A 13,533-nucleotide genomic window follows, 5' to 3' on the forward strand; every position below is an offset into this window, starting at 1 on the left:
GCCCTGCCATGGATGGGCATCTTGTCCAGAGTGTCCCCTGCCCGAGTCCCCTAGGACAGACTCTAGGTTGCCCGCAACCCTATGCAGGATAAGTTGCTACAGTAAATAGATAAATAAAGTATTCTTTATTATTCAATATTCTACCTGATCACTGACCACAGCTTTTCATTCTTCATTATCTGAATAAACCAATTTTTAAGTATTACTTGAGTCTCACACACACATCCCTAGCCAACTGCTGCTGATAGTATGATCTGTAATATGAGACAACCTGTACCCATTACTCATCACGTCGGCCTATTTTTATCTTTAATTTTGGTAATTATACGAGCAAAAATGAATCATGTTATCATTCTCTTAGTAAACATGAGTCATGTAGGGCAAAATGTTAATCTAATCCACCCTATTTTGCTAGGAGAATTTTTTAGGAGAAATATTGGGGAATCTAATCTTAGTCTGCCCTCTAATGTACACCGGGGGGTTGTCTCACCAGGAAATCCTTTCTGTTATATTGCAAATCCTCTTGTGATTCAGAACCAAAGAGTAAAGTTAACTGTATCTGCAGAACTGCTAAGAGATGTTACAAAGAATTAAATGTGCCTAATGTTGTAATTTAAAAAATGTAGAAAAATTTGGTCAAAAATATCAGTAAATGGCTTCAATCTCTCTCTGTTCTCTCTCTCTCTCTCTCTCTCTCTCTATATGTATATATATATATATATATATATACAGATACACACTACACACTATACTACACACTACACACAGAACTTTATTGACATCCCATTCTTAATCTATAGGGTTTAATAAGGAGTTTTCCCACCCTTTGCAGCTATAACAGCCTAGACTCTTCTGGAAGGCTTTCCACAAGGTTTAGGAGTGTGTTAATGGGAATTTTTGACCATTCCTCTAAAAGCACATTTGTGAGGTCAGGTACTGATGTTGGACAAGAAGGTCTCGCTCACAGTCTCCGCTCTAATTCATCCCAAAGGTGTCCTTTGGGTTGAGGTCAGGACTCTGTGCAGGCCAGTCAAGTTCCTCCACACCAAACTCTCTCATCGATCATCCATGTCTTTATGGACCTTGCTTTGTGCACTGGTGCGCAGTCATGTTGGAACAGGAAGGGACTATCCCCAACTGGAACTGAGAACAGCAAATGGAACTAATGATTTGGAGGTGTCCCAAAACTTTTGGCAATATAGTGTGTGTGTGTGCGTGTGTGTGTGTATATATATATATATATATATATATATATAAATATATATATATATAAATATATATATATAAATATATATATATATACAGTATGTAAATGGATACAAATGGCAAGGGTAATTCTGAAGGAGCAGGAGGAATCCATAGAGATACATCTGATGGGAGAAGCCGTTCACAGCTTGTACCCTCAACAAAACTGAGCGGTAGTGAGTCATAAGAAATCCCATCTGTAATGACCATGTTCGAGAGTCTGCAAACATGTGGAAGAAGAGTCTGAGGTCTGATTAATCCAAAATGGTCTTTGCAAAAAAGAGGCTTTATTTCCAGTGTGTGGTGGTAGCATCATGACGAGCATTTCCCTTAGCCTACTGGTGGCTTCTCTGACTAATGCCCTCCTTCCATAGTCACAGACTTTAGTCAATGACCTCCTAAGCACTTGCAGTTGTGGCAGTTTTATTATTATTATTTATTTATTTATTTATTTTACTTTGTAGTAATGAATTTAATGGCGCTTCATAGGCTCTTCGTCGTTTAGGATTTTGTAAAAACAATAAACAAACCCTGATTAGTAGTTAGCCTTAGACTTATTCTGAGACCTCGTGGGCTTGGTGACGCTGTTTGTTAATCATTTCCTTTATCGAATTTCAAAGGAAAAGATGCATTTATAAAGAGGTTATTATTCATCTATTTATGTGACTTCTGATGGAAACTGATTACACAGAAGTTGTTATGGGGTAAACACGCTATCGTAACTTCAGTTGATATATAATTTAACAAACTATATTGATTTCCAGCCATTTTAAAATGATGGTAGATTTTGTGTAGATTGATGACATGAAATTTAAAAAAAAAAAAAGTCCACCTCTGTTGCTGTTTGCAACACTACAGTATTGTGGAAAAGTCTTTCGTGAGTGCTCTTGACCAAAATGAAGGTAGTGTGGTGAGAACATGGCATCATCTATATAGTTATTTCACTATCAAATGTAAGATATCAGATCTGGAGGAGCAGCGAGTGTGTTTCCTTTAATGAAATACCATGAGTCATTACCGCTATGTCGCTTACAGGATATCACGTGGTGCGCCATGTAGCGCGTCTAAATTCAGATAGCTGCCCTCCTCTCTCTATATAGTGTGCCTAAATAGTGACCGAGCCGGATTAGAGCCAGAACCTTCAGCCTTCGTATAATACACAAAATACGTGGTATGCGAGTGTCCATGTCAGAAATATTTAAGCACAACAACAGACTCTTTCTCTATGTCATAGATAAGCTTTGTTATTTCTTCTGGATGACGATTATAGTTTAGGAAATGTCTTTTTAATAAGAGGTTGTACACAAAAAAAAAAAAAAAGACTCAGGGAAGGGTTCCGGGAATAAGAGTGTAATAAGATGTGTAATGCCCGGTCCTACAGCTGCTTGAGCATTGGCAGGTTTACGTCACCGCTCAGGGGGCGTGGTTTGCGCCGAAGCGTGCTTTTCGGTCTTCCTTATTCGTATCTCAAAGAATAAACTATGCGCGCTTATGAACTTGAAGAGCCATGCGTTATATCGCCGTCATCGTTTGCTGCCTGTGTGACTGGGGTGAGTGAATAATTTACTATGTCAGGGAAGGGAATCATGTCTTTATAGCACTTTAGAAAGGAAAGATTTAAGAGTGATAGCAAGCAACTCGAATATAATGTTATGGTACTGGTGGAGAGGTACAGAGGGATCCGGATAAAGAGGAACAGGGATAAGATGCGTTTTGACTATTATCAGTGTCCAAGGTTCGACTTGAGAGTCTTGTAACATTAGAATGAGAAAACATTTTGAGGGAGATTTAGGTGTAGAGCTGCGGTGTGGGGTATACATAATTGTTTGCTTGCATGCATGTTATTATTTACTTTCTTATCTCTCTCTCTCTCTCTCTCTCTCTCTCTCTCTATCTATCAAAGTGCTTTGAGACACTGTTTGTTGTAATGAAGCACTTATTTGTTTTAGTCATGCTGTAGATTATAGAGTTTACATTTTGCACTGGTTCTTCCATTTAATGTTTCCTTTTCCTTTCCTTTTTTTTAACTTAATGTTGAGTTTTGCAGACTAGTTATCAAGCACATGCCCTGTATATTTTTGCACTGGTTCACTCACTAATGTACAGTTAATGTTTCATCTGCATGTAATGCGTTTGTAATAAAGTGTTTGTACTGGTTGACTTTTATACACTAATATGCTGCACTGTTATACAGGTAAAGTTTCATTGTGTTTCAATTTCTTAGATTATCTTTTAGATTTTTATGTTTATTCTTTCAGTTTTTCATAGGTTCTTTATGTTTATGTTTTTTTGCATTACACTACTATGCACCAATGCACCAAGGCATAGTCACGTAAATGGGGGTGTGATAGCTTAGTGATTAAGGCGTTGGACTACAGCTTAGAAGCTTGTGAGTTCAAGTCCCAGGTCCACCAAGCTGCCCCTGCTGGGCCTTTGAGTGAGACCCTCAATGCTCAGTTGTACTAAACGAGATAAAATGTAAGTTGCTCTAGATAAGGGTGTCTGCCAAATGCCAGAAATGTAAGGTAACCAAGGCAAATTCCTTGTACATGTAAAACTCACTGTACTTGGGCAATAAAGCTGATTTCTGTTTTTTTCACACTCATCACACAAACTGTACTTGCACATTATGTACTGTTCTGCTGCATTATTATTCTACACCAGGGCGCTGAGGAAATGGGTGTAGTTATATCAAGGAATGACAGTAAAACCTGACTTGAAACTATGAGTGCAAGCAGCACAGAATGAATATAAATATATATATTATATTTATATAAATGTTTTACTAAACTTAAAAAATCTGTGTTTTTGTGAACAATCTGGGCTTTTGTTAACAGGAAGCTTTACCAAGATCCCTTCAATGAGTCATGTAGAGCGGTATGATGTAGTGAGACCTCAGCGACTCAGTGAGAGCAAGAAGAGCACGAAACAGGTCAGTAATGAAGTCATGGTTTTAAGTGGAATTGGGGTTTACATAGAAATGGACAAACTGTACTATGCATGACCTGTGTTTTGTGTCACTCAGAGATTTAATTTGAAACATGAGCTGCCACACATCTGCTCTCTATCCATGTTTCTACAATCTTATATATAAATGAAAAATATTTGATCTCCTAGGCTTTGGAATCAAACAATCATGAAAAGCATCCAGAGAAACTTCTTTTTCAGCTGTTCTTTAATGGAAAAAATCATACAGTTCACTTGCAAAAGAACAGGTAAAACAAACAAACAAACAAACATGATGCATTATGCATTATTAATGCTCTAGGTATTCCAGTTATATAACCTTAAACTCCTAGTACAAAGCAAACATAAATTTATGAAGTAGTCTTGTAACTACTTATAACCTTTCATATTAGTTTCATCAGTCACTGAATGATTTATTGAATGAATTGCTTTCAGATTAGTAATGTGGACATTTATGGGATTAAACAATAAATACATAAATAGTACATAATAGTATTTAAATAAAATGTCAAATGTATTGAAATGGTTTTAAATTATTCATAGACTTCTCATTGGACGTAATTACACTGAAATACACTATGAACCAGATGGATCGACTGTGATCACATCTCCAAAGCTTGAGGTTGGTTTAATTCTTTCTATTGAACCTAAATCTGATCTAAGGCATATTAATGCTACAATTCTATACATTCCTGTGCAATCATCTGAATGTGGAATATTTTTTGTGGATTATTTTGCAGGATCACTGTTATTATCACGGCCATATTGATGGAATGGAGGATTCATCAGTGAGTGTTGGAGTCTGCTCTGGCATAAGGTATGGTAGCTTTATAGCCAATACATGAGAAAGGGGATATGTTAGACATAAAGACATAAATATGACATTTGACTATTTTTTATCTGTCTAATTTTTCCTCTGTAGAGGTTTTGTGAGGGCTAAGGAGCAGATGTATCTGATCGAGCCCTTAAGTAATAGCACCGAAGGAGACCACGCCTTCTATAAGCAGGAATACCTGAGGAGGAAGAGGAGTGCTTATGGAGACTCTGGTATCATAGAACACCGAACAGGAGCCATATTCAAACGCAGCAATTGGGTATGTGTTTATAAATTTACTCCTAACATCACATGGATTATATTATGCACAAAAATCCGACAGTAATACCACAATGTCTAAAGCTTCTACTCATCATTTTAGAAGATGAAGACGGTATTTAAGACTCAGAGATATGTGGAGCTGTTCCTTGTAGCTGACAATACTGAAGTAAGAGCTTTATTGAGACACATAAAAAGGCTCTTTTCTTTGGAATTAGTCAGTCACATTTGATGATTTATATCTGCCTCTTGCAGTACAAAAGATTCAAGTCAAATGTACGAGCAAGGATGTTGGAAGCCATTAATCATGTTGATAAGGTATTATTCTTTTACTGTTTATGTCTGATGTAATGGTGGAACGCAATGCTGCTATCTGTCACTATCAGTACCTGTATCTGTATGCGGTTATACAACAAAAGTGGGTATTGTTTAGGCCAGAGGACCTGACCACGATGCCCACAGAATCGGTAAAAAACACTGAAATAAACCACAGGCATGCAGAGAAAAGAAGTAACTTTGTAACCAAAGTAAATTGCAGAACATAACTTCCCCAAACTGGCCTGAGCTGTATGGAGCAGTAGCTCTAAAAATAAAACCATATTTCTTTTAGGATTGGTTTGAACAGAAATAGGAGAGAGATATGGTTTTATCTTTTTGAGCCCAGCAAGACAGTTTGTAGATGGAACCACAGGAGCAAAGCACTGAATAAAAGACCAGAAAACACACAATATGGAGCTTCCCATACATTAGAAGAAGAAGAAGACAAAAGAAAGAAAGAAAGAAAGAAAGAAAGAAAGAAAGAAAGAAAGAAAGAAAGAAAGAAAGAAAGGAGTGAAATAACACTACTCATATCCTCATCTGTATTTGTATCCATTTAGAACACATTATCAGTCTTGAAGAAAATCTTCATATACATTTCCCTTCCTTACTAACATTTCTCCTGCAAGCTTCAAATGAAAACAAAAGACTCCTATTCACACACTTTTTTGTGACCCGGTTCCGGGCCCCCATTCCCGACACCACATTTGCGTTTATAGTATTTGCAGATGATTTAAATTTATCTCATTTATTGCAGCTGTTTAGCGTTTTGCTCAAAGGCTCAGCAGTGGCAGGTTGGCAGCGCTGCCATTTAAACTCATGACATCCAATCAGTTGTCCACTGAGCTACCACTGCCCTCAGGTTTAATGTCTCAACCTGTTTAAATAAAAGCCCACAAAAACGCACAGATCCTTTTCTTATTCTGTAAATGTATTTGTCTTATCTGTAAATGTATTTGTTTAAACCACATCATCAGTTCAGTCATTTATTTGCATGTAAAAACCATTTGCTTAAATCCAGCATGTTTTTTGATGCATATTTCATATCTCATAACTAAGAATATCCCTTTCTCAGTTCTATCATCGACACAATATCCGTGTGCTGCTGGTAGGTTTGGAGGTGTGGAATGTAGAAGATCAGATCCTGGTCAGTGCGAATGATAGCATCACGCTCACAAGATTTATTCAGTGGCGTCAGAAGCGACTTCCCAATATGGTCAAGCACGACAATGCACAACTTGTAACGTAAGTATGACACCAAGGAGTCTGGTCCATAGTAATGATTGTAATACATAAGTCCTGTTTATTCATTGCTTGTCTACATTTGTTTTATGCAGCGGTATTGATTTTTTTGACAAGACAGTGGGGCTGGCAAACAAATTTGCAATGTGCACTAAAGCCTCTGGAGGAGTAAATCAGGTACTCCCAGGCCAGTTAGGTCTCCACTATTAAATTAATTTTATTATATATATATATATATATATATATATATATATATATATATATATATATATATATATATATATATATATATATATATATATAATAGAATAAGGATGAATAGAAATAGATAATAGAAAATAGATAATAGAAAAGGATGAATTCTGTACTCTGTTGTTCCTCAGGATCATAGCATGAGTCTGCTGGGCTTGGCTGCGACCATCGCACACGAGATGGGCCACAACATGGGTATGTCGCATGATGAGAGGGGCTGCACTTGTGGCCTTTCTGACTGCATCATGACAGAAGTTGTGAAGTAAGTGGTGATCTTTCATTCATGCCAATCCATAATGAGCTGCTTAAATGATGAAGAACAGTTCTGCTCTCTAAGTGTTATCTTGTGTGTGTGTGTACATTCTTGCATGCAAACTTGTCTCTGTTTTGTTTATCACAGCTCAGATGCCTCAGTCTTCCCAGAGCTGTTCAGTGATTGCAGTCTGGATCAGCTGAGTAAATTTCTGGAGAATGTCAACCCCAGCTGCCTGCTGGACCGCCCCAGCTCAGACAAAATTTATGGTGGACCTGTCTGTGGCAACGCTTTCCTCGACCCTGGGGAGGAATGTGACTGCGGGACAGTAGAAGTGAGCTGACTCTTTTTATTTTCATTCCAGTGTATATAAAACCCGCAGCATATGAGTCAGCTGATATGGTCCAATATGGCTGAATTCTGTTTACATTCTTGTGCTAGTTTTGTATATATAATGCATTCTTGCGATAAAAACAATTCTTGATGACTCACATTGTGTAATATCTTGTTCCTCTTGTAGGAGTGTAACAACGCATGCTGCAATGCCAAAACCTGCAAATTTACAGAAGGATCTCGGTGTGCACAGGGAGAGTGCTGTGAAAACTGTCAGGTACTCTACAGTGTGATCTGCATCTCACATGAAAATGAGCCAAAATTCACTCACATGCTGAAGTGCATCCAGAGTCTATACCAGAGGGAAACCTGGGCATGAGGTGTGAATATATCCTGGATGGGAAGCCAGATTATCAAACACACACACACACACATATAAGTGCAATTTATCTTTGTCATTCAACCTACTGGCATGTTTTTGGTAGGTTGAAGGAAACCGAAAAAAAAAAAAAACTGTGCAGCTGTGTGTTTTTCTGGACATTAGGAGGTATTGTATTGAGTTAATCGATAGCTATTCTGTCAACCCCTTCTACTTCCTTATCTTAAACACCTACTGTGTTTGTAGATTTGAAAAAAAGGAAATTGTATTTTATGACATATCAGTGAAGCAATGTTTGTCGTTTGTCAGTGACAAAAAACAGGAAACACGGGGTGGGACGACTATTAAAAGACTAACAGGATTGTCAAAAATGCAGAAATTACACAAGCAATAAGTAGTAATCATCCAAATGATGTCTTCTTTACTACAAAAATGACATCACACAGTGTGACAGAAAGCACAGATGTATAAATGTTTAGCTATTGGTTCTGTTTCCTTATAACATGTCCTCTGATGATTTGTTTCCTCTCTAGATAAAAGCAGCTGGCAGTGTGTGTAGAGCATCTGTGAATGAGTGTGATCTGGATGAGTACTGCACAGGAAGGTCAGAAAAGTGTCCAGATGACAGCTTTAAAATGAATGGGATACCTTGCAGTTATGGAGACAGTTACTGTTACAACGGGCAGTGTCCAACTCTTCTCCAGCACTGCCAGAGGCTGTGGGGAAAAGGTACTTATCCATATAACTTCTTATACTTGTTTACTGGTTGCCCTTGGACGCAAATGCTACTTGAAATTAATTCTTTATTAAAGAATTCTTTATTGAAATAAACCATATAAAACCATAGTTTGAACCCTAGTCCAATCTTTTTGCCCTGTATGGAAAATATGACTCTTAATTACCCCTGACTGTGAATACACATGTTCTATATGCCCTGCAATGAACTGCCATCCCATCCAGGATGTACTCTTACCTCACACCCAGTGTGTTCCTGCACCACCCTGAGCAGTATAAAGCAGATACTGAAGATGAATCAGTGATGAATAAATAAATAAAATAGAGAATGGTCAGAAGCATTTCTCACAAATTGACCCCTTCCTGAAAAAGTCAGAGGATGTGGAACATGTTTATATGCTTGCATTACAATATGGCAGTATATAAAGTTTGGACTGTGCAAAATACCATAATTCTGACATTTTACACAAAGTTTGCAGATTAGATATGCAAATGAGCAGCATTGTGAATCTTGTTCATCTGAATAAAAGCTTGAAAGCTATACATGCATATTGCCTGCACATGTAGCTTCCCAGTTTCAAGACTATTTTGTGAAGTACACATTTGTAACTTTCCTGATTTAATCTTTATAATCTTTTCTTTTTGTAGATGCCAAAGTGGCTGAAGGTGTGTGCTTTTTTAGGAATACATTTGGGGAATATGATTCCAACTGCGGAAAGAGCAAAGATGGATACAAACGCTGTGCAGAACAGTAGGTTGAGACTACCTCTATCAGCTTTAGATCTAAATAAAGATCTATTAGCTTTAGATTTAAAATTTTGTAAAAATGTAGTTGAGATGCAGTCAATATTTTATTTGAGACAAACCTGTAGTTTTTAAAACTGTATATAGTAAAAATGTCAACATTTCACTGTGTGAAAGGTTTTCCCAGGTTGCCACACATGTTAGAAATCTCTGCGTTCTTTCACTGCTTTCCATCGTGAAGCGTGTAAACTTTTCTTCCTTACAGAGATATGTACTGTGGAAATATATTTTGCACTGGGGGTAATAACTCTCCCATTACTGGACTCAAAGCTCGATTGATGACGAAGACTGGAGCCATATGCAACTTAGCCGGGGAAAGATCTGAGGAAGAGAACCTAAGCATGGTGCCTACAGGAACAAAATGTGGCCAGAACAAAGTAAATGTTCCGTAATGTTGTGTCTCTGCTACATTTTCTGTTTCTGGTATCACGTTTGTAATAGTTTTGTCCTGCTTTTCTTCAGGTCTGCTTTGACAACATGTGCCAGGATGTGAAAGTGTATGGTGTGAGTGAAGACTGCTCACAGAAATGTAGCGGACATGGGGTGAGAGTTTTAACTCTTAGGCCAAAAAATGGAATTTGCCCCTGTTTTGTTGTCTCCATGTTCGGCATTGAACGTCTTTGTCATGACACACTCCACAGTGGTGGTTAATATGAAGCTCAAATGACAGTACACATTTGGATTCCAGGATTTGTAGTTTTTCATGAGTATTTCTGTTTTTATCTAGCCTTGTAAGGGCTATTTACATAAAAGTTATGGGAAAAAAATTTGAAGGCATTATCTTCCACCACTAAAATTTTGTTTAAGGTTATCCATAAAGAGATAAAGGCAACAGTGTCCTAACTAATTTTATATCAGACTTGTGGTCATAATTTAGTTGAAAATGTCCCATAAGTCGATTTTGAACACTGGTGTACTGTAGAAAGTCTTATTGTGTTTGCAGACGTGTGATTAAAAGCAGAATGTGATTGTTGGGTTAAATAAATAAAACTCTGTACACACTGATAGGTTTGTGATCATCGACAACAGTGTCACTGTGAGCCTGGATGGGCTCCACCACACTGCAATGTCAAATATGCAGACCTGCCTTCAGGTAAACCAACTTAGGATTAATTTTCTCTTATCCAATTTGCGCATCAAATTGTCTTACTGAATACTGCTTATATTTGGATGACAGTAAACAATACGACAATCATCAGCATCTCAGTTGTAGCTGGAGTCTTACTACTGCTGGCAGCTGGATTTGGAAGCTGGATTTATTGTAAAAAGAAAAAGGGCACTGTCTCCAGGCGTAAAAGGTGAGTTTTTTTCTTATCAGTGCACAGTGAAGTGCTTGTGATTGCAGTTAGTTAGTTAACACATGACACATCTGTATAATTGTTTGCTTTTTCTTTCTAGAAAAGCTGACCCAGAACACTCAAATCCTCTTTTTGAGAATCGTGGAGCAAAACCAGTGCTTTTAAAGGATCGTCTTGAAATCAGCGAGCCTACTTTTATAAGTACGACCATGACCAAGTCTGGTGTCTTACACACAGTCATGCCGGTGCGGACAGCACCACAAGTGAGTTCTTGACCAGTCAGTTTGCTTCAGCTGCACCATGCAATTACAGTGTATATAGTGTTCAATACCTGATGCCAAACTTAAGAACAATTCATTTTTATTAACAGCCTCCTCATAAAAATTCGGACCCAGGGCCACCTCAGACAGCTTCACCCAGTTTACCCACACAGATGAAGCCTGTGCCCCTTTTAAAGCCTCAACGTCCTGCTGATGTGAAACAGGTGAGCTGTCATATGGTGCACTATAGTGAACATACACATGGGTAAACCATCCCTTAATGGCTTCTCAAGCACTCAAGGATTGCCCAGGGTGGCAATACTTTAACAATACAGGTATATTTTTTGAAAAATTAAAAATAAAAACGTCTCAATGTCTTAAGTGCTGTAAGAAGAAAGGGATTAATATGTTGTCCAAAGACTGCAAATTTGAATTCCAAGCAATTCCACATACACACAGGGCTGAGGCAGGAATCAAACCCTCAACCCTGAAGCTGCAGGCTAAATGCACTAACCACTAAGCCAAAGAGAACAAAACCCTTAGCCTTGTTCTGTGAGTGGGAGACATAACTCTCTCCCCATCAATCACAACAACACTAGTTCACCTCTGAACTCCTTTATCAGGAAGATGGTAGATAGAATTTTCAAGTATGTTACACTGCTTTGAAAAGTTACTACACATGTCTCAGCTAAAGCATGTATTATAGCCTTAACTTTTCTAGTTGGTGATGTAGTTGTATGATATGGGCTGAGAGCCGAGACCTGGCTTGGATGGGAATTACCTAAAAAAACCCCAAAATGCATTGTAGTTGAATCTTAAATACGAATTTGCACTTTGCATAAGGAAAATATCCTCTTGCAATACGCATGAGGGCATTCAGCTCTGAGCATCAACTTACAGAAACATAATATAATGCAAAATTTTGTAAATCATTACTGTTTGAACTCGCTGAAATAAGTAAGGAATTCACAGTTACAGTTGCCACAATAGCCCACAATATGAATGAATTGATGGTTTTTATTTATTATATTGTTCAGTTTCTAATGAACGTTCTATATTCTGTGTTACAGGTGAGCAGACCGCCCCGTCCTCCTGTGGCTCCAACCCTAGGCTCTGTATCCTAGAAAAAATAAATCTATAATGACATCTGCAATACCGAGAGAATTACTACTGTCTGGTTTAAAAAGCATTCCGAATGTAGACATAATTTAATGTCATGGGAAACAAATGACCCATGTTGTACATCCTAATGTGAATTATAGACTGTGCATTATTCCTGAATGCTTTTATACTGTCTTTTGGTCATCAGTTCTTTAAACTGACTGTTGAATTAAAAGCAGTATGTTTTAAAGACTGAAAGAAAGGAAGTGAACAATGCACAGAAGCCTCTGACCGCTTCAAGGTGATGACTAGGAAAGGAATCATCACGTAGATAAATAATGGATTTTCAGTCTGTTGGGTGAACTGTATGCGTGACTAAGTACACATCTGCACAGTGGTGACACATCAGAACTGTGTCTCTCTGCGGTCGTGTCCATTTTCTGTGCTTGTCCTTCAGTGTGCACAGGAACGTAACCCTGTATTACGCTGGGCATAAGTTTGTCATACTCAAGTGAACTTAAATTTTATGTATATTACAAATATGCTTTTAAAAATCCGTCCTCCATATTGTAATGGAATGACTGTCTTTATAGCCAGGGATCCACTGTCAAGACCAAACGTGTACTTTTATTTTTAAGTATTAAGTATTTAGACACAGGAGTATAAAACATACAGTATTTTTATATTTATATAAAGCACTGAAAGCGTTTCTATGATTGCAAAGTCCTGGAGGGACTGATTCTTTTGTTTTAGTCTGGATTTTGGACACTCTAGAGTGAATGGAAGTTTTGTATAATCTTAGACATTATTATCTTATATAAATCGTTCTTATGTTATTTATTATTTCTAAGCATTTCATTCTTAGAATAAAAAATACCCTTCTTCACATGGAGTGTCCAGTATATATAGTTTCTACTGTATATTTTTGTTTACATTGTAATTATCTTTATAATTGTTTATAGTAAACAGAGTCTGCTGACTCTAAAATACTGCTTCAAGGATCTTTATTTGTCACATATATATTACATCAAATGTTTTTCTTCTTTTTTTTTGCCCCACAACAAACAATAGAAAAAATAGTATACAATAAAATATAGAAAAAGTATACAGTATAATAAATTGTGATAGGCATAGACATACCGTATAATAATGTATTTACATTTATGGTGTTTGGCAAAGTCAATTAATAAAATTAATAAGAATACCACAAATACAGTACAACATATGTCAAAATATAGTTATGTATTGAGGAT

The 13,533-nt window shown here is 37.3% G+C and overlaps 1 protein-coding gene across 1 annotated transcript; it reads left to right on the plus strand.

Annotated features, from left to right (window-relative positions):
• The first annotated feature begins 2,639 nt into the window (after window positions 1-2,639).
• Window positions 2,640-13,227, plus strand: adam8b (ADAM metallopeptidase domain 8b). Its single transcript, XM_058407293.1, has 22 exons — window positions 2,640-2,795; window positions 4,083-4,177; window positions 4,363-4,460; window positions 4,756-4,834; window positions 4,953-5,029; window positions 5,135-5,306; window positions 5,409-5,474; window positions 5,561-5,623; window positions 6,699-6,868; window positions 6,961-7,042; window positions 7,249-7,379; window positions 7,518-7,704; window positions 7,891-7,980; window positions 8,616-8,811; window positions 9,466-9,568; window positions 9,827-9,998; window positions 10,084-10,164; window positions 10,630-10,714; window positions 10,799-10,919; window positions 11,020-11,182; window positions 11,290-11,403; window positions 12,250-13,227. Exons 1-22 carry the CDS (start codon window positions 2,753-2,755, stop codon window positions 12,301-12,303), a joined length of 2,442 nt encoding a protein of 813 aa, XP_058263276.1. The 5' UTR covers window positions 2,640-2,752; the 3' UTR covers window positions 12,304-13,227.
• Window positions 13,228-13,533: the final 306 nt, after the last annotated feature.

Source organism: Hemibagrus wyckioides, linkage group LG13 (assembly GCF_019097595.1).
Source record: "Hemibagrus wyckioides isolate EC202008001 linkage group LG13, SWU_Hwy_1.0, whole genome shotgun sequence".
Classification (NCBI taxonomy): Eukaryota; Metazoa; Chordata; class Actinopteri; order Siluriformes; family Bagridae; genus Hemibagrus; species Hemibagrus wyckioides.